Source organism: Capra hircus, chromosome 8 (genome assembly GCF_001704415.2).
Source record: "Capra hircus breed San Clemente chromosome 8, ASM170441v1, whole genome shotgun sequence".
Taxonomy (NCBI): domain Eukaryota; kingdom Metazoa; phylum Chordata; class Mammalia; order Artiodactyla; family Bovidae; genus Capra; species Capra hircus.
Genome location: NC_030815.1, coordinates 62,356,539 through 62,379,014, shown reverse-complemented (window position 1 = coordinate 62,379,014; position 22,476 = coordinate 62,356,539). Strand labels below are relative to the sequence as shown.

The window sequence follows — 22,476 nt, the reverse complement described above, 5'->3', positions numbered from 1 at the left end:
CCCTGTGTCCTATGGGTTGAGCATCTTTCAAGTTTATGGCCCAGTTGGAGTTCCTCTTTTGTGAAGTGTTTGTTCAGATGTATTCCCATTTTGCTTCTGGATAATTTACTGAATATATGTAATCTATTTTTCTTGTGTGTATGTGTATGTATATATCCTCCAATCTGTGCTTTGCTTTTTCACCTTCATAATAATGTGTTCAATGCACAGATGTTCTTCATTTTAATGTTGTCTAGTACAGCTGACCCTTGAACAACACAGGTTTGACCATGCAAGCCCATATATAGATGGACTTTCTTCAACAGAAAATACTATAGTACTACTGCACCATCTCTGGACAGTTGACCCTGAAGATGTGGAACCACAGACACGGAGGAACCACCTATATGAGGACGTCCAACTGTGAAGTTACACAGGAATTTCCCACAGCAGGGAGGGTTGGCACCAGTAAACGCCCTCCCCTCAGCATGTTCAAGGGTCAACCTTTTCCTTTATTGTTAGCACTTTGTGCATCCAGTTTAAGGTATCCCTTCTGCTCCTGGATTATAAAGGTAGCTTCCTGTGTTATCTTCCTACAGTAGCCTTTCACTTTCAGGCTTTCAGTCTACCTGGAATTGACTTCCGAATATGGTATGAGGTAGGGGGCAAGTCTCATTTGTCTGTCAAAATGTTTCAGCACTAGATTAACTTTTCAGTTATATCAACAATTAATTGTTTTATTTTAAAAAGTAACAGAAACATTCCTAAAGTTAGTAAAGTAGTAGAAACCACCTATTTCTTACCTGTAGACAATTTGAAGATACTTGTGGGTTTTTCTTTGGTTGTTGTTAGGGAAAGAAACCATTATTTTAAAAAAAGTTTATACTACTTTACTTAAATATTTATGTATTTGAATGTTTTTATCATAGTGATTATTTAAATCACTGGGATAATCATTCCTGAATTTTGAATCACTTTGATTATAAATGCTAAATGTAAATTTTAAAAAGCTAGAAAGATAATTTCAACACATTTTACATGAAAAATTTAAAACATCTGGTACTTTCTTTCTGTTCTTACCTCCTCGATGTTCACAAATAAAAATAAGCAAACGAATTTAAGAATTTTTATCTGTGGCCCTGAAATCCACTCTATATTTCTAATTATTTATGCATATCTTCACACAGGGGTCAACTAGCCTAAACTCAGTATATGTTCAAAATCAAAATTTTAAGCTTCCCAGTCAAACTGAGCTCACCATCCTAGAATTCACAAGAGCCACTTGGGTGTATCTTTTCCTAACTCACATTGTTACCTGGAACTCAACAACTGCAGGAATATTTATAACACGGGGGTCATCAGATACTACAAATCAAGGCTCACTGGCCTCATCCCCACACATACTCACTAGAACCAGTTGTCAAATATTTACCAGGATATGACTGGACAGATGACTAAGATACCTCCCTCCCTCCCTCCCTCCCTCCCTCCATGTGCTCACAATCTATTCGGAGTGATTGGTGCAGACAACTATTGATATGGAAGCTCAGGGAGGTCTGGGCACTATGAGAGGCAGAGTTGGAAGTACAATGCAGTAGGAGGGGAATCGGGGAGTGGAACCAGATAAGCCTGGGAAGTCAGGGAGGATACCGACAGACAAGGATGGTGGAGACAAAATGAGTTGCAGGCTGAGGGAAGACAGCAGCAGCGGTCTGGAGGGGAGGAAGACTTATTTTAGAACATCAGCAGTTCTGGATGAGCATGCTTGGGGTTTGGGAACCAGATGAAGGTTCAGTGTGACTGGTGCAGGGAGAAGCAGTGGATAGTGAGGCTGGGCAGGGAGATGGTAGAAGGCCTGGGTTCTTGGTCCACACTCTCTGGGCAATGAGAAGTTACTCGAGATTTGGGGTGATCTGGGGTGAGGGATGTGCTGGTTTGCCTGGGCTGTTCCTCCAGCAGCACCACTAGTAGTAATGCTGATGTGCTGAAGACTTGGGAGAGACTTCACATGGTGTGGTGACCACCTGCTTTGGGACCCACCACCAGACTAGGGCAGGGTTAAACCATGAAATTCTCAAGCTAACTGGAGAAGAACTGAGCACAACAAGGAAGAAAACATGAACAGGAAAGGGAAAGGGACCTTTAAGATCAGAAAGCCGAGAAATTATAAGATAATCAGTTTTTGTATTGATAAACATTTTAATTCTAATATTATAGTAGTAATTCAAGTGCAATTCTCTTTGAAAGTCAACTCCATTAAGACAAAACTTGTTAAATATCTTTCATCAAACATAAGCTTAAAATAAAAAATAAGCATATTCTTTTCAACTTCCCACAGCAGTCAAAGCCATGTAGCAGAGGTAATTTTTTTTTAAAAGCCTACTACATTTTTGTTATTGCTAAAAAATCTGAATTAGTTGTCAAGGACTCAGAATCAGTGATTAATTGACCTTTGAAAGCTCTACCAGATACTCTGACATAAAATCATGAATCCAGATATCGGTGTCCGGCAACGATGTGTCCACTAAATAGACCACTACTTTCCGGTCCCAAGGGTTAGTGTTTTCTATAACTGTCTGCACCAGTGCCACCAGAGGTCTCTTCTCCACGTGATTTCGAAACACCATCGAAGCCTCCTCAGACCACTGGTTACACTTCACTCCTAAGAGAAAGACAAGGATTCGAAGATCAATGAAGGGTCAAATGAGCCTTTCTTTGATCTGTTATAATGGAAAACTATTTAGTCAGTTGCAAAGTAGCTTTAGCATACCAGGTTAGACTTGCCTAACTGAAAACAGAGATGCCAAGCAATCTCAAAATAGTCTTGCTTACAGTTTTTCTATTCCGAATGGGGTTACTCCTGTAAACCTTCAATTACAGACACAAATTTCATCTGAATGTTATAAAATGAAGTTATAATAAAGACTGCCCATTTTCCTTAAGTATATGTAGATAACAGATTGATGATGAGAAAAATATATCAATGACATTTCTCTTAGTCACATATTTTTTTCTGATGAACCATAGAGTTAAAAAAAAAAAAAGAAGAAGAATCAATACACTTCCAGTGTTTAAAGTCACATACATCATCATGGTAAAAGCACTGGAATGAAAGTCTAGAGATTCAGTTACTATTCCTAGCCCTTCCTCTATGCAATGATATGACCTTAGGGAAACCAGCTAATCCTTCAGGCCTCAGTTTACTTCTCACAAAATAAAGTGGTTGGATCAGATGAATTTAAAATCTCATGCATATCTATTAATAAATCCTCATGACTTTTAAACTTGAGAGCTCAAGTTAGAGAATTCTGAATTAGGTTTTAAAACAAAACTGAGACTAGAATTATGTATTTTTCAAGAAGTACTATTAAGCCAATAAAAATTAAGTTCACTTATGCTAGATTAGATAAACTATAAGTTATGCCCCATAGTGATGAAGGTATGGGAGTTTCATATATAATTTTAAAGACCTATCAGTGAGTGGGCTAACCTCTTGGATTGTATTATTAAGAACTTCTGATGAGGGAAGCCTAGAATAGTCTGTAAATCATTGCTTCAGTGGTGGTAACAGAGCCTAAACCTCCCAGCATGGTTCGAATTCAGTGACAAGAAGTGGCTGTAGAGTCCCCTGCACAAGCAGCACCAGTGACTGTGACCACAAAGCTGGGGGTGGGGATGATGGTGCCATGCACCCCTCACTCACAGAGACACGCTCACTGGAAGGTTTGACTGTCATGTTTAACAACAGGTGTTGACAGCAAAACCTGAACATTAGAAAGGGAAAATGAAAAATGCAACCATTAGTTATTTAGAACTTTGAGTTCAGAGCAGATCAATGGTAGCCATGCCATGCATAAGATGCCAGTTTTGGTTCGCATCTGCCCACCATGAGAGTTTCGTTTGAAGTCTAGGAGGAGACAAAGAAACTGGCAAATAAGACCATCTCTGTCCATCTATCCCTATCTCTTTCATAAAAGCTGTCAATAAGCTTACAATAATTTATGTAATAAATTATGAAATATTAATCATGCAATGTTCTCCTTCTGTTGGTTGTTTCATTGTTCCCATTTGTTTACTTTGGCTAGTATATGTAGCTGTGGGCTTTTTCTTAACTCTACAGTAAAAGCATAAACAACCCAAATGTTCAACAATCCACTGGAAAACAATGATGTTCAGACTCCCCAGAACTTACCTGCTAATTGAGCAGTGACTGCTTGGAACGGCAGCTTGCGGAACATGTCCGCCAGGGGCTGCACTTTTCTCATGTTGACTAATTCATGTTTGCCGTAGTCCAGCTCGTACACGGACACCAGTCCATTGGTCAGGATTCCTTTTAAAAGCACCCTGTGCCACCTAGATGTGCATTGGATTAAGAGAAGAAAAACAAAGTCAACACTTGCTTTAAGGGCAACATTTTTTTTATAAAAGGAAAAATTAATATAAATGTTGTTCATCAAAATATAAAACTGTATTGTTATAGAAGTTTTTAGGAGACCGCTTCTTCTTTTTCCAGAGGTTACTATTCTCTGTTTTGCCACTGGCTCATTTGATGGAATTTGTTCACTCAATACCCTTTTACAAGCCTCACGGAGCTGATAAAGGAGAACCACCTCTAAGCAGGAGGAAAACAGTGGCATGGAGGACAACCAGGACAAGGCTAACGGATCCCTTCACTCTGATGGGGAGACAGGAGATGGCCACACGTTTGGAACAAGGTCCATGTGTGGTGGGCTTTCCAAGTGGCTCAGTGGTAGAGAACCCACCTGCCAGTACAGGAGACACTGGAGACGTGGGTTCAATCCCTGGATGGGGAAGATCCCCTGGAGGAGGAAATGGCAACCCACTCCAGTATTCTTGCTTGAAACATCCCATGCACAGACGAGTCTGGTGGGCTACAGTTCATAGGTTGCAAAGAGTCGGACGCAACTTAGTGATGCCATGTGTGAAAGATAGAAAGAGGAAAGCAAGAAAGAGGAAAGCAAGCCAGGGCTGGCTGAGGACACGCAGGAGGAAAAAAACAAAAACATAGAAGACTGTGCAGGGCAGGGTGGAGCAGTGAGGTGGCTACTGTGCAGCTGGAAAGTGGAGTGTGCAGGAATGGAAGAGACAGTCAGACTGGGAAGCCAGGCTGGGAAAAGAGGACAAGAAGTTTTGAACACTGATTGATCATTTTAATTTTGCCAAGTAAGGAATTACAAACCCGAGATAACGCGAAACACAAAATTTAATCCCCCTAAAATAAAGAACCTATAAAGGATAGGAAAGCACAGAGTGTGTGGGGGCAGGGGGAGGGAGGAAGAAGAGTATGATTTCAGACCTCAAGTTCAAGATGTGAGAAAGAAATTCACATGAATATATGTTCCTCCTCTGGACCTACATCATCTCAATCAAAATGAGAAAAACCTAGACTTCAAAGTTTACGTATGAAGGATCATTTTAAAGTCCTATGTCTTGATTACATGATTAAAGAGTATTATTATACTAAGAAAAGGATGACTGTCGATAATGTCTAAAATGTAAGTGTCTCTGCTCCTGAAAGGTGTGGGTCAGGCTCTGCCTTGGGCAGCAGACCCAGCCACTCCCGAAACAAGATCATCAGCCACAAGCCCAGTGGAACAGCAGCCTCATCACTGCAACACACGCTAGGCGGGGGCTGGCTGGAGCAGCCGATTCTCCAGCCAGAGCACACTGGGCGAAAACAGGTACAGGAACCCACACACAGATGCTGTAGCATGAACGCCAGAAGAAAGCTACACAGACTGACTTCAAACATTCTATGTGATTGAGTTTCTGGGATGAACTCCAGAAGCCTTCAGATAAGCCCAAAGTGCAGCAAGCAATAATCCATGAACCACAGAGACAATAGGGACACAAAAACGTATCATAAAAAGTACATGAGCTTTGGGGGCCAAACAGACCTGAGCTGGTGTCCCATCTGGGTCATTTTCCCATCATGTCACTCCAGGCTCTTCATTTAACCTCTCTGTGCCTCAGTAACCTCATGCGTAACGTTTAGTTTTAATTTACTTGAAGAAATAATACATTTTAAGTACCTAACACATTCATTTGGCATATAACAGGCACTTGGCAAATGGTAGCCATTATCGTAAGTATTATTCAAATGAAGATACGCTGTGCAAATAAGACTTAGATTAATCTGAAGAGAAATTTCCATTTGTGGAAATGCCAGTTTGGTGCAGGCTGCTGATCTGTGTAAGTATAAAAGGAGATAAAAACATTTGGCTTCCACCAATATCACTGTCTTTAAGCTGTACCAGGCAAATGACTGACAGTGGTCTGTGCTTTCAGTCTATAAAAAGAGGTACAGAGCAGTGAGGAGAGAACCATCAGAAAAACCTACATATTGCATTTCTATTTAGCTTTCAACTTTCAAAACTAACAGCTTAAATAAGGCTTCAGTTTTGACTACATTACCAATTTTAGTACAAGGCTGCATGTGGATCACCTGGAGAGTTTACTTAAAACAGATTCTGGGGTTCCACTGTCAAGAGATTCTGACTCAGCAGTCCAGGGGTGAGGAAGGGGAGCTTGTATTTTTAATAAGTTGTCTAGGTTATTCCTATATTGTGGTAACTGTGGAAACCACTGTAATCGAAAGTATACGTGAAATTCCTAAGTCTTAACTTGCCAGAGCTGAGAGCAAAATTTAATAAACAGTCCTGGGTTGTAAGCAAGATAGAAGCTCTAAGCACTTTAAATGGATTCAGTTTGTAAAGTTTCAAAAAATATTAGACAATCTCTTCATACAGATAAGGCATCCCTTGGTTATCTAAGACAAGTTAACTGATCTAACCCAAGAGTCCTGACTCAGCAGAGCTGTCAGACCCAAGGAGGTGTCGGGGTGGAGTCTGAAGTCCTGAATACAGTCTCCAGTGTTTGGGTTTTCTTCACAGGACCCTTCGCTCCAGTGGGACCTACTCACCACTAGTCACCATTAATCTGCTCCTCAGATAAGAGTTAGCATCAGTTTAGCTTTAACTGTGACTGAACTATCCAACAGCAATTCTGAAGGGTAAATTTATACTATGTTCCTGTATTGAAACCCATTTATGCTTATGACTGTAAATAACATGACATAGTAAAAATATTTTTTTAAAGATGAAAAGCTGTGACATATAACTTGAACGCTCTTCAGAATGAGACTATTATACTTTTCAATTTTGAGTTAAAATTTTTTTTCCTCCCACAAAAATAACAAAATTCTATAAATGCCTATGGTTAAGGTATTTATTGTAAGAATGAATGAAAGTACTTTCTAGAAAAAATAAGCAGTTGATCTTTTTTAGACTGAGTTTAGGGGTATGTGCCTGTGTGTATCTGGGTCAGGAAGGGTAGGGGAGAGACAGTTCTTTGTGTGGATCCAAATGTGCAAACATGAGAAAACAGACTGAAAGTATTAAACAAAGCCTCACTGTCCAATGGCTAAGAAAGAAAGTGAAGTCGCTCAGTCATGTCCAACTCTATGTGACCCCATGGACTGTAGCCTACCAGGGTCCTCCGTCCATGGGATTTTCCAAGCAAGGATACTGGGATGGGTTCCCATTTCCTTCTCCAGGGGATCTTTCCGACCCAGGGACTGAACCTGGGTCTCCCACTTTGTAGGTAGACCCTTTACCATCTGAGCCACCAGGGAAACACAACGGCTAAAGAACAGTGAAATATGCATTGCTGTCTGTACCTTATAAAGGTGGCAAAAGCTCTCTAGGAAGCAACCAACTGCCTATATCAAAAATCCTGTAATCTTTAAACAAGGGATTTCTCTTCTAGGAATCTATCCCATAAATAACCAGAGAGTTGAACAAAGATTTCAGTTCAACATTATTTACAACAGTGAAAAGTCTGGGAGGAAAAAAAAACCTATAAAAAAGAAAATGGTAAGTAAATTGTGATTTCTCTTTATGATAGAATATTTAGCCATTAAAAATGTTTATGAAGAAATGGTATCACATGAAAAACGGTTCACAGAATTATATTAAAATGAAAAAAGTAGGTATGAAATTACATATAGTAATATACTGATTGTAGGAATACGTATATGAAAAAAACCTAGAAGAAATACATAAGTAGTTTAATAGGGGTTATGCTGGTTGGCTGATCTTGTTTTCTTATACTTTTTTGGATTTTCTAAATTTTCTCCAGTAAATATCTTATTTTTAAAATTTAAAAGTCATCCATAAAAAACATTATTTCCTAAATAGTAAATATAAATACTAAATATTTTTTCTCACAGGAAAGTAGAAAAAATGTTTAAACCTTCACTTCTGATATAATTAGGTTTTAACAGGAACATGATCATTCAATTTTCAGCTAAACAACATCATTTTAAATATTAGAAAATCACATAATTCACTGGTCTTGTTTCACATTCAGAATACCCATTTGTGTAGTTCCAAATGGCACTCCAGTATGCTTGCCTGGAAAATCCCATGGAGTGAGGAGCCAGGTGGGCTGCAGTCCACGGGATCCCAAAGAGTCGGGCATGAATGGGGAACTAACACAAGTCCCCCTGCAGGGATTAAGGACTCTTGGTATCATTCTACAGATTTTTCTTAGGAGGAGAATAGAAGGCTCTGTCTAAGGACCTACTTATTTTCCACTTTGGCAGCATACACTTGGTCTTTCTCCACTGCCACGTGGCGCTCCTCAGACACACTGTAATAGAGAATCATCTCTTCCATCAGAACTTCCAGCTTGTGTATCTCCTGCCATGGCTGGATGACAAAGTAGCCGGGGTGACAGGCCACAGGCACATACACATCCATGTGTTCTCCTGGCTTGGATAAGTGGACAGGAGGTGGCAGTTCCTTTGTAAAGAAAGAGCTGGGGTGGTTGACCACAGACTTCTTGAGGACATCCGTCAGGCTCTTTCTGAAATTCTCTCCAGCGCTGCCCAAAATGGGGGTGTTTGCACTTTTGGTGTTGGGGGAGCTGGCTCCACTGGATATGGCACTCAGAAACACATCCTTCTGATGTTTCCATAAGTCTGCGTTTGTAATCTGGCGATTGATACTGCGGTGAGGATCGGGGAAGTTCTTGGGGGTGAATAAATAAATATGTGCTATACCTCTGGTTTCATCCACTTTTGTAACCTTTGGAAAACACAAAACACCAATTTAAGAAATCCAAGTTCATGCTGGATTCCTAGAGGTCATTATGTTAACTTTAAATATTAAAAAACAGCACTCTGCAAAAAACCCAACTTGCTAAAAATCAGTTTATTTAAGGTCAGATGAGTTGTCTATCACAGCTGGAGCAAAGAATAAGCTTGTAGGTCCAAGCAGTCTAGAAACAAGCAGCACCTTGTAGAAACGGAAAATTTAGTAACCTCTAAAAACTGAAAATACCTAAGACTTACTAAAGGTCTGAGTCCAATTACCATGACTAATTTTTTAAAATTAGTGATATGTTAAAACACTCCAAGTAGAAAGAATATCATGGTGAATCCCCATGTGTTCATCATCCAACTTCAACAATAAAAACAACACAAATAGCAAAACATCCTATAAGCATTCTGCTTAGTGCTGGTGTACCCTCAGACAGGGAGGGGAAGGAAAAAGCTTTGCCTTTCACCATATCTTTTGGGACCCTGGGTCCAAATTCCTTATTTGGTCCTAATATCTGTTCTCACCCCTCTTCCTCTTCCCTAGTTAAATAAGAGGAGAGGGGCCTTGGGAGAAAAAGAGGAAGAAAGCTCCAATGAATGGGCCAAAATTAGTCGCCATTTTGCACCTTTTGCCCAGGAGACCTCCGACGACCTGTCTACATTCTTCTGTTGGCAGTGGGAGAGTCTGTACAGAAGCCCCACACGCTGGTAACTGGGACTAGGCTGCTGTGTGCCCCCGAGGGCTGGTGTCTGTTAATTCTTCTCACCAGCTCCTCTGGTTTATCTTAGGAACAACAAAAATGAGATACTTCTATCTTTTATCAAACTGGGCTAAGAAATGAAAGGCAGGAACACAGACATGAAGACAAGGAAACACCAACATGGCAATCCTTCTAAAGTCATTTACTTTAAAAGTTTTCCTTGTAGCAAGAGGAGTCAATTTAAATTCATCTTTTGGAGAGTTAATGAAGTACTGACTGTTAATTCATTTTGATATTAATGGTACAGAAACACTATTTCAACCATCAACCTCTAAAAACATTTTTATTGACCAATACCCTGGCTTTAGGAGCTGAAAATGTAGCTGAGAAAACAATATTCATGTGGCAACTGAAGAATACAAAATGGTGCATAACTGTGTGACTGTCTATGATAAGCCCTAGAGGAGAATGAAGACAGGAAAATCAGTGTGGGCTAGAATAACTGAAATCTCATGAAGAGATTTCTCAAGGACATTTCACTGTTAACTCTTACATGCTTGTATAAAATTATAACACTATTTACATTAGTTAAAATAGAGAAATACTATCTTACATTTCTTTTTTTTAATGTTATATTTCTATTCTTGGAAATATGAACAGTGTTTTTGATATAAAGATTGAAGAGTATGAAAAAGAAACACATTAGTGAAAGAAAGAAAGCAGTTTATATAAGTTTAATGGCACCCCACTCCAGTACTCTTGCCTGGAAAATCCCATGGATAGAGGAGCCTGGTAGGCTGCAGTCCATGGGGTCGCTAAGAGTCGGACACGACTGAGCGACTTGACTTTCACTTTTCACTTTCATGCATTGGAGAAGGAAATGGCAACCCACTCCAGTATTCTTGCCTACAGAATCCCAGGGATGGGGGAGCCTGGTGGGCTGCCGTCTATGAGGTCTCACAGAGTCAGACACAACTGAAGCGACTTAGCAGCAGCAGCAGGAAAGAGACAAAAAACCAAGATTATAAGCAAAATTTGTTTATAATTCATTTTACTTTAGGAAAAAAAAGACACACAGGACTTACTTAAATGGCCTTTAAAGAAACATTTATCAAGAAATATATGGTCCAGGGCTTCTCTAGTGGTCCCGTGATTAAGAATCCACCTTGTAATGCAAGGGACATCAGTTCAATCCCTGGTCTGGGAAGATCCCATGTGCTGTAGAGCAACTACGTTCACGTGCCTCAACTGCTGAACCAGTGCACTAGAGTCCTCGCTCCGCAACAAGAAAGTAGCCCCTGCTCTCCACAACTACAGAAAAGCTCATGCAGCATGAAGACCCAACACAGCCAAAAAAATAAACATAAGTAAATAAATCTTAATGAAAAAAGAGAGAGATTGTGGTCCTTTGTTGGGTACTTAATTCCTTATCATGGAGCAAATTTAAGAGCTGAAAACTATCTGCTACTTTATTAATAATCAAAAAATTATATAAAAGGTTTAAATATAATACTGCAGATACAGGATAAATTCTTAAATAAAAATTAAACCATGAAATGTCTCATAGCTACACATGTAATCAATTTCCTAACTACAAAAGTGTGTCAGATGTGAAAGCATCAATTTACAGAAAGATAAAATTCTTTCACAAAAACCAAATGAGTCCTTTTGGCTGACAAGCTCCCGTTTATCAAGACCACTAAGATAACTAACCTTAATGCTACAGTCTGAGCAATTCAAAACAGAATCTCTTAGCCAAAGCACAGCATCAGGGGTCCACATGCCAATAGATTGCGGAAGATCTGCTAAACAGCACTTGATAGCCTGAAAATAAAACACAATGGAAAAGAGGGCACACCATCTTAAAATAGGTACTTGAGAGTAATGTCAATATTATTTTCATACAAGTCAAATGTTACCAAGATAGAAAGCAAGCAACAGCTAATAGTGACAATCACAGCTCTTGGGCTGGAGCGCCTGTGTTCCTATTTATAATACTACCATTATCTTTATTCCTAGGAGCCAGGGTTATAAAGGTACGGACTTCTCACCTTACAATACAATACTATGATACTGGCCGGCTAGTGTTGCCATCTGATTTCACAGATGGTGAAACAGACTCAGACATACTAACCTGTGTAAGTGAGGTCACAAGGTCATGAAAACAAGATTAGGACTTATATTGAAATCCTTCCTCTAAGTCCAACTTAGAAAAAAAAAATGAAGTGTCATTTGGAGGCAATCTGACTCACTGTTGAACTCTTTGTGGAGATTTACTGCTGAATAAAGCATTTCTAGAGTACCCCAGGCACTCGTGCTCACTTCTTTGAAGGAGGGCTTCCCTTGTGGCTCAGCTGGTAGAGAATCCACCTGCAATGTGGGAGACCTAGGTTCTATCCCTGGGTTGGGAAGATTCCCCTGGAGAAGGGAAAGGCTACCCACTCCAGTATTCCGGCCTGGAGAATTCCATGGCCTACAGCCCATAGGGTCGCAAAGAGTCGGACAAGACTGAGCCACTTTCACTTTTGAATGAGGTTGTTACGAGAATTAAGAAGGTTAAGAAAAACTGAAACCTGTCGATACCTAAAAGCCTCATTTTCCCTGATGCTTTCTAGCTCCCAACATCACTGCACAAGCTTCTGGAGAACGTCTACCTCAGGTAGGAAAAGATAACCCCAGGGACTCCCTCCAGTCTCATGGGAGCCTTTGAATTGATGGAGGCAATTTTGTGAAGGAGATCAAATTTACTTCCAGGATTCTTACATTCCTCCTTTCCTTTCTGAGCCCCACGCTCACTGTCACACCTTTCTTCACCCTTGAGGGCCCCCAGTCTCCCACTGTGCCCCTTGGATGAGGCTCCTTTTTGTGTGGGGTGGTCACTGAGAGCAGACGCTACCTAGTAGGCATGAGGGAGTGAGGCAGGCTGGCTGGGGCCTGGGCACTGGAGAGCTTGCACCCTCCCCTACAGAGAACAGCACTCCCAAGCTCCCTTAGAGTGCTGTCCTATAAAAGGGACTGCTCAGTAGAGTCACATTTTCTAGTTTCAGAAGATAGAAGCAAACGACTAACTCACATTTTAAAACACTATACGAGCCAACAGCTCAGATTCAATATTCATGGATCAGCCTTGGCCAAAGGCCATCCGTTTGCTACTCTCAACCTCTTAGGGAGATGCTGTTAGCCAGAGGCTTGGCCTAGCTGGTTATAAAGGTTCTCCCAACTTCCCAATTATCAAACAACAAATCCAGTAAGGTTAACAGAAAAACTTACAGTGGCTTTTACCAAGAAGGTACACTTTGCATAACCTTCAGACACTCAGAAGCAGTAAGACAGATCCCCCTTCCCCTCCAGCCCTGGGAACCTTTTCTAGGTAAGGCTGGCCCTGGATGGGTGTTCTAACAAGGGGTACAGAGGTCAGAGGTGTTCAAACTTCTTATCATCTGGATTTCTATCAAGAGAGGAATGATAGACTATAGTTAATCTTTTCACTGAAATCTATGGAAGTGAAGTGAAGGTCGCTCGGTAATGTCCGACCCTTTGCGACCCTGTGGACTATACGGTCAGTGGAATTCTCCAGGCTAGAATACTTCTCCAGGGAATCTTCCCAACCCAGGGATAAAACCCAGGTCTCCTGCATTGCAGGTGGATTCTTTACCAGCAGAGCCACAAGGGAAGCCCAAGAATACTGGAGTGAGTAGCCTATCCCTTCTCCAGTGGATCTTCCCAACCCAGGAATCGAACCAGGGACTCCCGCATTGCAGGCGGAATCTTTATCAACTGAGCTATCAGGCAAGCCCCCGAAATCTATGCGGAAAAGGTTAAATATAAACATATCCAAGACAGGTTACTTAATTAAGAACTCTGGAAGTAAATATTGACATATAATATCCTAAAACTGTGTAGAAGGCCACCACAGTCATCTAATTATTAAAATAGAATCTCTAACTGGACAATGTAGCCTGATGACTCAACATGCTTGAAAAAACATTTATCAAACAACATTCTCTAAGTCTGACTGGCGGCCTTGTCTAAGCAAAATTTTACATCTGAAATCCAGTTGGCCACTCCACATTTGGATTATTTCCAGTTTTGCTGTAAGCTCAATCATTATCAAAACCTGAGAGAGCATCTCACAATGTGATTATGAATGCGTTCAAATTCCCTCCAGTTAGTCTCCCAGGCTGTACATACAGTACCTGAGGTGGCACTGAGATCATTTCTTGGAGAAACCGAGGGGGGATTTCCCTGAGCTCGGACACTTTCACAGACGTCACAGTGCCAGCGTCCAGGAACTGAACGTCAAGGGCCCGGCTGCTGTGCACATTTGTGATCTGTGGAGAGACAAGTGTTGGCTGTTTTATTAGCATATCCAACAGGCCAAAATGGTTCTGTTCAATTTCATTCCATACAACTCTAAAATGCATTATAAAAAACAACAAAGACTATACGCTGGTTAAATTTTCTCTTATTTTAAAATGTACTTGTTTCCCAAATAGATATTCTTTTACAGTAGAATTGACATCTTGCTGTTAATTCATAAATATAGTAATAATTACTATGTTTGCAACCCTAGGACACCAATGATTATAAAACAATTTGGTATATCATTATATGATGTTGAGTATAAGATGCAGTTCTGCAAATTAGCACGAGGGACAGAAAAACTACTGTGTCTCAGTAATTAGGAAATTAATAGAATTCAGAGACAGAATTTCACTTGTAGTAGGTAAATACTATATATTTTTAAAACATATTTTGCTATTTTGTAGCCTAGTCAGAAAGCCCAATGATAATTTGTATCATTTGGCATAACTAAAAATTGGAACCAAGAAAGTCAGGTCTCCCACATTGCAGGTGGATTCTTTACTATCTAGCCACTAGGGAAGTCCCAGAATACTGCAGTGAGTAGCCTATCCTTTCTCCAGGGGATCTTCCCCATCCAGGAACTGAACCAAGGTCTCCTACATTGCAGATGGGTTCTTTACCAGCTGAGCTACCAGGGAAGCCCAAGAATACTAGAGTGGGTTGCCATGTCCTCCTCCAGGGGATCTTCCCAACCCAGGGATCAAACCCAGGTCTCTCTCATTGCAGGCAGATTCTTTACCATCTGAGCCAACAGGGAAGCCCAAGAATACTGAATAATTACCAACCTGTGGTCAAATGGCAACATCACAATATGAGATTCTGGATGTATCTTTAAATGCCCAGTTTCCCCTGAAGTGAAGTCACTCAGTCGTGTCTGACTCTTTGTGACCCCATGGACTGTAGCCTACCAGGCTTGTCCATCCACGGGATTTTCCAGGCAAGAATGCTGGAGTGGGGTTGCCATTTCCTCCTCCAGGAGATCTTCCCGGTCCAGGGATTGAACTTGGGTCTCCCGTGTTGTAGGCAGACACTTTACTGTCTGAGCCACCAGGGAAGCCCAGTTTCCCCTAAGACGCCCCTAAAATACCACTGTGGTATTTGCCATTGTTAAATATTTGTGTGTGTTTGTGCTTAGTTGCTCAGTTGTCCAACTCTTTACGATTCTTGGGACTGGAGCCCGCCAGGCTCCTCAGTCCATGGGATTCTCTAGGCAAGAATACTGGAGTAGGTTGTCATGCCCATCTCCAGGGGATCTTCCTGAACCAGGGATTGAAACTGTGTCTGCTGTGTCTCTTGCATTGCAGGTGGATTCTTTACCTGCTGAAAGGCTTTCTCCTCACCATCAGAAAAGCCTGGTAAATATTTACATTGGCCAAATACAACCCCACTGGGGTGGTTATCTGGGCTAAGATTTCACATCTACAACTGCACTAACTGCTACCCAAGCGTGGTGGTGGTGCTTTCAATACGATGACTGTCAAGAACTGGGTCACTCTCAGCTTGAAGTCAGATTCACCAAAAGTGAAGCCTTTTTCTACTGCCCCAGGTAATGCTTGATTAATAGCATAAATTTCTAAACCTCTTAAGATATGATAAACACAAACAGTCCCATGGAACAATATCTTTAAATCTATTCATTTATTTATGCTCACATACCAAATATATACATTGGTATGGACGCTTGCCATATCCAGGCATAACTGGGCTACAGAGATATACCACCCCTTCTCAAAAAGCTCATAGTGCTGTGAGAGAGGAGACAAATACATGCCATACTATACTGCACTAAGGGTGATAATGAAGATATGCATGGGGTATTATGAGAACACACAGGGTGGTTAACTGACCCAGCAGGAGGTAGGTATTAGATCTAGCTTTCAGGAGGAAGGAAAGCCTAGAATTGGTATTTTTTTCACCAAAATTTACTTTTCTTATTTTAGTAAAATGCCTACACTACTGAACATTTAGATACTTAAAAAGAATGATATAAAAATCACTCTTCATCTACTATAGGTTACAGTTATCTGTCTAGTCTTTTATCTATGATTCACAATAATTAGATTTACAAAAATTACAACATGTTTGTAGATACTATTTCATAGTTGACAGCCTTCCACACAATGTCTCATAAAAATATTTCATGTCATTTGTCTTCTACGTAATTTTACCTAAGTCTATCCATTGTGACTTATCTAACAAATCACTTTGGATAATTTGTGTAAATTTTTGTCACTTTAAGAAATAATCACATTTATTAGTCATGTGTATTTCCTTTTTCACAAACTGAAGTTTTTTAAATTTCACAAATTTATGTCCTTTCAGAGCTGGACCTTAAATGATGAATGGGAGTAAACCAGATTGATCGGTAGGAGTCTAGTTAGAGGCTAATTGTGACATTTCAAATAGAGGGGAGAGGATGGGCAAAGGCACACACATATTTCTCACATGTAGTGACTACAAGCATTGTGGTTACATTAGAGCATCAAGTGAGAGGCCAGCCAAGGCAAGAGGTGAGGCTGGGAGACAGGCAAACGGAAGGTCAGCAGAGCCAGACATGTCTTCAAGAACTGAGACTTTACCCTGCAGATTAGAAGCCAACGTCACGCCTTAAGTAGAAGAATGAGGTGGTCAACTTTATAAAATTGCTAATGAGGGCTTTGGGATCTGATAGATTTGGTTTTGGGCTTCCCTGGTGGCTCAGACAGTTACATGTCAATCACCCTGCTTATTAGCTGAGTTATTTTCCTCATCAGTACAAACAGGGATAATAGGGTTTTGCAAACATTAAATGAGATCAGTCATGTTTAACAAACAAGTGGTCCTGTGGAAACAGTAAATCTCATCATAAACTGGATGTGTTACTATTTGCATTTTGGGTTGCTCAATCTTAGTGGTACAGAGCTTGACTTGAGGAAGACAACAGTGAAGGCAGAGGAAAACAGTTGGCGTGGTACTGCAGTGATCTGGGCAAGAATTGACAAAGATGTAAAATCAGCAGCATTTGGTGATAAGTTACACTGCAGGGCTGAGGAAGATATAGGATTCAAAGATAACTCTTAAGAAACAGCCTGAATGGCTGCACAAAGGGAGGTACCACTAAAACAGAGACATGGGAAAAAGGTAACGACGGGGAGAAAGTATTTTGGTTTCAGACACAGAGAACTTAAAGTCTGTGAAATGAACAATTAGGCTGGCTTTTTGCTTAAATCTACAGTTCACCAGGGGCTGGAAAATGAATTTGGAAGTCATTAGGGCTGAAATGGTACCTGAAACTACGAGACAGGATTACCCAGAAGGATAAAGAGGCCAAGAAGACTGATAAGCCAAGACAGGACTTGGGGGCACTGACAGTGACATTTCAGAAGTGGGGATGGAGGGAGGTTTTGGGTGAAAAATAAGAGAAAGAAGCATTAGACTATCACAAGGAAGATTAGCATTTGATAATATGGTACTTTAGTGAGAAGAGAATTTCAAGTTTCACCACTATTTGATGCAAAGAGGTTTGGAAAGATAAGACCTGGAAGATACTAATTTGACTGCATAATAAAGATGCTTTTACAAGAACAGGCTCTCTGATGGAGTGTGGGCAGAAGTCAAGTGTCAGTGATTGAAGACTGACTGGAAGATGGTGCAGAGTGAAGGCTGATCACTTCTACAGGGAAATGGGGAGTAATGGCCTCTGCATTGAATAAAGTTGGCTGGATGTATGGAATAAGTTCAGAATATGTATGTGCTAAAGTTAGACAAGTTGAAATGTCAAGAGCAAATACATCACTTAAACACAGGATCTGCTTTTCATTAATCATCTTTCTTTCTCTAACTTTCTATGCGTCATTAAGAGAATGAATACCTCTGCTACCTGAAAGGTAGATAATCACAATTTGATAGCAATAAAAATAATACTAGATATTTATCTAAAGTATTTGAGCATGCAATGAGAAAGTATTTGAGCATGCAATGAGAAAGTATTTGTCAAAAAGGTATAACCTGATTATCAGTTCAGTTGCTCAGTCGTGTCCAACTCTTTGAGACCCCATGAATCAGCACGCCAGGCCTCCCTGTCCATCACCAACTCCTGGAGTTTACTCAAACTCATGTCCATCAAGTCGGTGATGCCATCCAGCCATCTCATCCTCTGTCGTCCCTTTCTCCTTCCAGCATCAGGGTCTTTACCAATGAGTCAACTCTTCGCCATGAAGTGGCCAAAGTACTGGAGTTTCAGGTTTAGCATCATTCCTTCCAAAGAACACCCAGGACTGATCTCCTTTAGAATGGACTGGTTGGATCTCCTTGCAGTCCAAGGGACTCTCAAGAGTCTTCTCCAACACCACAGTTCAAAAGCATCAATTCTTAGGTGCTCAGCTTTCCTCACAGTCCAACTCTCACATCCATACATGACCACTGGAAAAACCATAGCCTTGACTAGACGGACCTTTGTTGGCAAAGTAATGTCTCTGCTTTTCAATACGCTATCTAGGTTGGTCATAACTTTCCTTCCAAGGAGTAAATGTCTTTTAATTTCATGGCTGCAGTCACCATCTGCAGTGATTTTGGAGCCCCCAGAAATAAAGTCTGACACTGTTTCCACTGTTTCCCCATCTATTTCCCATGAAGTGATGGGACCAGATGCCATGATCTTAGTTTTCTGAATGTTGAGCTTTAAGCCAACTTTTTCACTCTCCTCTTTCACTTTCATCATGAGGCTTTTTAGTTCCTCTTCACTTTCTGCCATAAGGGTGGTGTCATATGCATATCTGAGGTTATTGATATTTCTCCTGGCAATCTTGATTCCAGCTTGTGCTTCTTCTAGCCCAGCGTTTCTCATGATGTACTTTGCATATAAGTTAAATAAGCAGGGTGACAATATACAGCCTTGACGTACTCCTTTTCCTATTTGGAACCAGTCTGTTGTTCCATGTCCAGTTCTAACTGACATGGAGAAACTAAAGTTGAGAGATACTTTACAAACTATTGCTATTCTTCAAAAGGCCACAAACAACAATGACTGAGCTACTGTCAGGTTAGAGGAAACTAAGATAGGACAACTAAATACAACTTGGAGGACCAGAAAAAGGACATTTGGAGGACAATGTGGGAACGTCAGTACGTTCTGCAGACTAGTTAATAATATTGTATCAGTGTTAATTTCCTGGTTTTGATAATGGTTATACAAGATGTTATTAATTGGCGATGGTGGGTAAAAGGTAAAGGTATATGGGAACTCTGAAATATTTTTGCAACTTTTTAAGTCTGAAATTATTTCAAAATAAAAGGCTTAAAAATTAAGCATTTATGCATTTATATATTATACACTAGACAGCACAGAGCCTTAAAATTCAAATAATGTTGTGTTCTTTTTAACAAGTCATGCTTTGAAGTTTATAGCTAAGCACATAACTTTTAGTCATATACCCAGATCTTGACTTTCTAAGACACATTCACATTAATGACAATAATTATTTCAAAACTGATGCTTTTATTGAAGTGGTCATGATTAAGATTTACTAAAAGGGAAAATCAGTACAATTATCAAAATGTTGCTATGTTGTATTAAAACTCGATAAAGCAATGATTCTTACATTCTTAGGGTTGGTTTCTTTCAGAATCTTATGAAAATTACGAATACTTTCCCTCCAAAATACATCATGCACATATACACACACACACACACCCAATATGGATATGATTATGGTAGATGGATTCAGGCACTCCCTGTAAGTAGAGGTCTTTGCACCTAGGTTAAGAACCACTATAACAGAGGAAAGGCAGGAAAAATGAAATTGAGCCCAGATTTGCAATTTAGTAACTGGGAAAACTAGGTATCAAAAAAAAAAAAAAAAAAAAAAAGCAGCAGCAGCTGAAAAGAAAGAAACAGCAACCACAAAAATCCAAAACCTGCCTCTGAAAAAGAAATATATGATAAAATATAACAAATCCCTTAAAATTTTTGATGAAGTAGCCTGCATTTTCATATTCTGCTCACTATCCAGTGTATTGTTTACTCTTAGTAATTTTGAAAATGAGAGGGTTTTACCTGCACTTCATATTGAACCTTGAAGTGCTTAAAAGTACTTGAAGCAAAAAAAAATTAAGGTGGCAGTTTTTTGGGATCTTGTTTAGAAAAAGCTATAAATGAAAAATTGAAGCTACCAAATTGTGCCTTCCTAAATAGCATTGTAAAAGCACTTTAACATCAGTTTACAGATACAAACTATATTGAAGCCAGAATCTGATTCTTTTGCAAGTTTTTTCCGTTTAAAATTTGGTTTTGATTTCATTTCAAACAAACATATTGACAGACTTTGACAGTAAGCTGAGAAAACAAAAAGCTGAGAAACAGAAAGTGTAATATGACGTCCTCATGCCCATGAGAAAAACATACAAGTCCTGTATTATTAATAACACTACAGCTAGCTATATTGAACTCTGGTCACAAAAATTCTATATACTTGTTAAACATCCACATCCTGATTCTTCAGAATTGGTGTTTGCTGACTAGACAATGATCACATGGGCTTTTCAGAATATTAGAATATTTAGTAGTATTTTGAAGTGCCACATACTCTGGTCAAACCTCTAGCCTACAGCCACGTTCATACAGTTAGTCCAAAGTTATGCTGCCACTGTAGTGTCCCACTCTGACCCCCATGGATGGTGGCCCACCAGGCTCCTCTGTCCATGGAATTTTCCAGGCACAAACACTGGATTGGATTGCCATTTCCTTTTCCAGGGTGTTTTCCTGGCCCAGGGATTAAACCTGCATCTCGTTCATTGGCAGGTGGATTCTTTACCACTGTGCCACCTGGGAAGCCCAAAGTTAGGGAACACTAAGAAAACTGTGGCTCAGACAGTAAAGCGTCTGCCTACAATGCGGGAGACCCGGTTTCAATCCCTGGGTGGGGAAGATCCCCTGGAGAAGGAAATGGCACCCCACTCCAGTACTCTTGCCTGGAAAATCCCATGGACGGAGAAGCCTGGTAGGCTACAGTCCATGGGGTCGCAAAGAGTCGGACACGACTGAGCGACTTCACTTAAAATTCATAACTGAGCTTGCAAGAAAAATAAAACAATTATTAGGCACTGGAACAGTATGTGAAAACTGAAACCCAAGCAATCTTAGGCAAGGGGGAGGGAGGTCTCATGAACTTTCAAAGGGCTACAACATTAAGGGAGGGTGACTCTGGAGAGCAACTCCCTACACCCAGAAATCCAACTCCTATATATGCACCCTGTGAGATGTGCATGGGAAGTTTCAGGGTAGCACTGTTTATAATAAAAAATTTGATACAAGCTAAATATCACTGTCAGGTGAAGGGAGTGTTAATGTTGGCATATTCATACACTGTTATATCATATAGCAGGGAAAACAGATTACATCACAAACATAAGGAATGAAAAAGCATGTTTTAGAAGAATCAATACATTTTCAGTTCAGTTCAGTTCAGTCGCTCAGTCATTTGCAACCAACTCTTTGCAACCCCATGAACCGCAGCACACCAGGCCTCCCTGTCCATCACCAACTCCTAGAGTTCACCCAAACTCATGTCCATCGAGTCAATGATGCCATCCAACCATCTCATCCTCTGTTGTCCCCTTCTCCTCCTGCCCTCAATCTTTTCCAGCATCAGGGTCTTTTCAAATGAGTCAGCTCTTCACATGAGGCAGCCAAAGTATTGGAATTTCAGCTTCAATATCAGACCTTCCAATGAACACCCAGGACTGATCTCCTTTAAGACGGATGGGCTGGATCTCCTTGCAGTCCAAGGGACTCTCAAGGGTCTTCTCCGACACCACAGTTCAAAAGCATAAATTCTTTGGTGCTCAGCTGTCTTCACGGTCCAACTCTCACATCCATACATGTCCACTGCAAAAACCACAGCCTTGACTAGACGGACCTTTCTTGGCATAGTAATGTCTCTGCTTTTTAATATGCTGCCTACGTTGCTCATAACTTTCCTTCCAAGGAGTAAGCGTCTTTTAATTTCATGGCTGCAATCACCATCTGCAGTGATTTCAGAGCCCCCCCCAAAAAGGTCTCACACTGTTTCCACTGTTTCCCCATCTATTTCCCATGAAGTGATGGGACCAGATGCCATGATCTTAGTTTTCTGAATGTTGAGCTTTAAGCCAACTTTTTCACTCTCCTCTTTCACTTTCATCAAGAGGCTTTTCAATTCCTCTTCACTTTCTGCCATAAGGGTGGTATCATATGCATATCTGAGGTTATTGATATCCTGGCAATCTTGATTCCAGCTTGTGCTTCTTCCAGCCCAGCATTTCTCATGATGTACTCTGCATATAAGTTAA

General features: G+C 40.4%; 1 protein-coding gene across 2 annotated transcripts in view; it reads right to left on the bottom strand.

Annotated features, from left to right (window-relative positions):
* Positions 2,159-22,476, bottom strand: part of TDRD7 (tudor domain containing 7) — a 99,860-nt gene continuing 79,542 nt past the window's right edge. For both annotated transcript variants that reach the window (XM_018052198.1, XM_018052199.1), the window contains 5 exons: positions 14,001-14,135; positions 11,518-11,628; positions 8,587-9,089; positions 4,172-4,332; positions 2,159-2,641 (listed from right to left, as the gene is read on the bottom strand). In XM_018052198.1, coding sequence (XP_017907687.1) covers positions 2,421-2,641; positions 4,172-4,332; positions 8,587-9,089; positions 11,518-11,628; positions 14,001-14,135 — 1,131 coding nt within the window. In that variant the 3' untranslated portion in view covers positions 2,159-2,420. The remainder of the gene's footprint in view (positions 2,642-4,171; positions 4,333-8,586; positions 9,090-11,517; positions 11,629-14,000; positions 14,136-22,476) is intronic.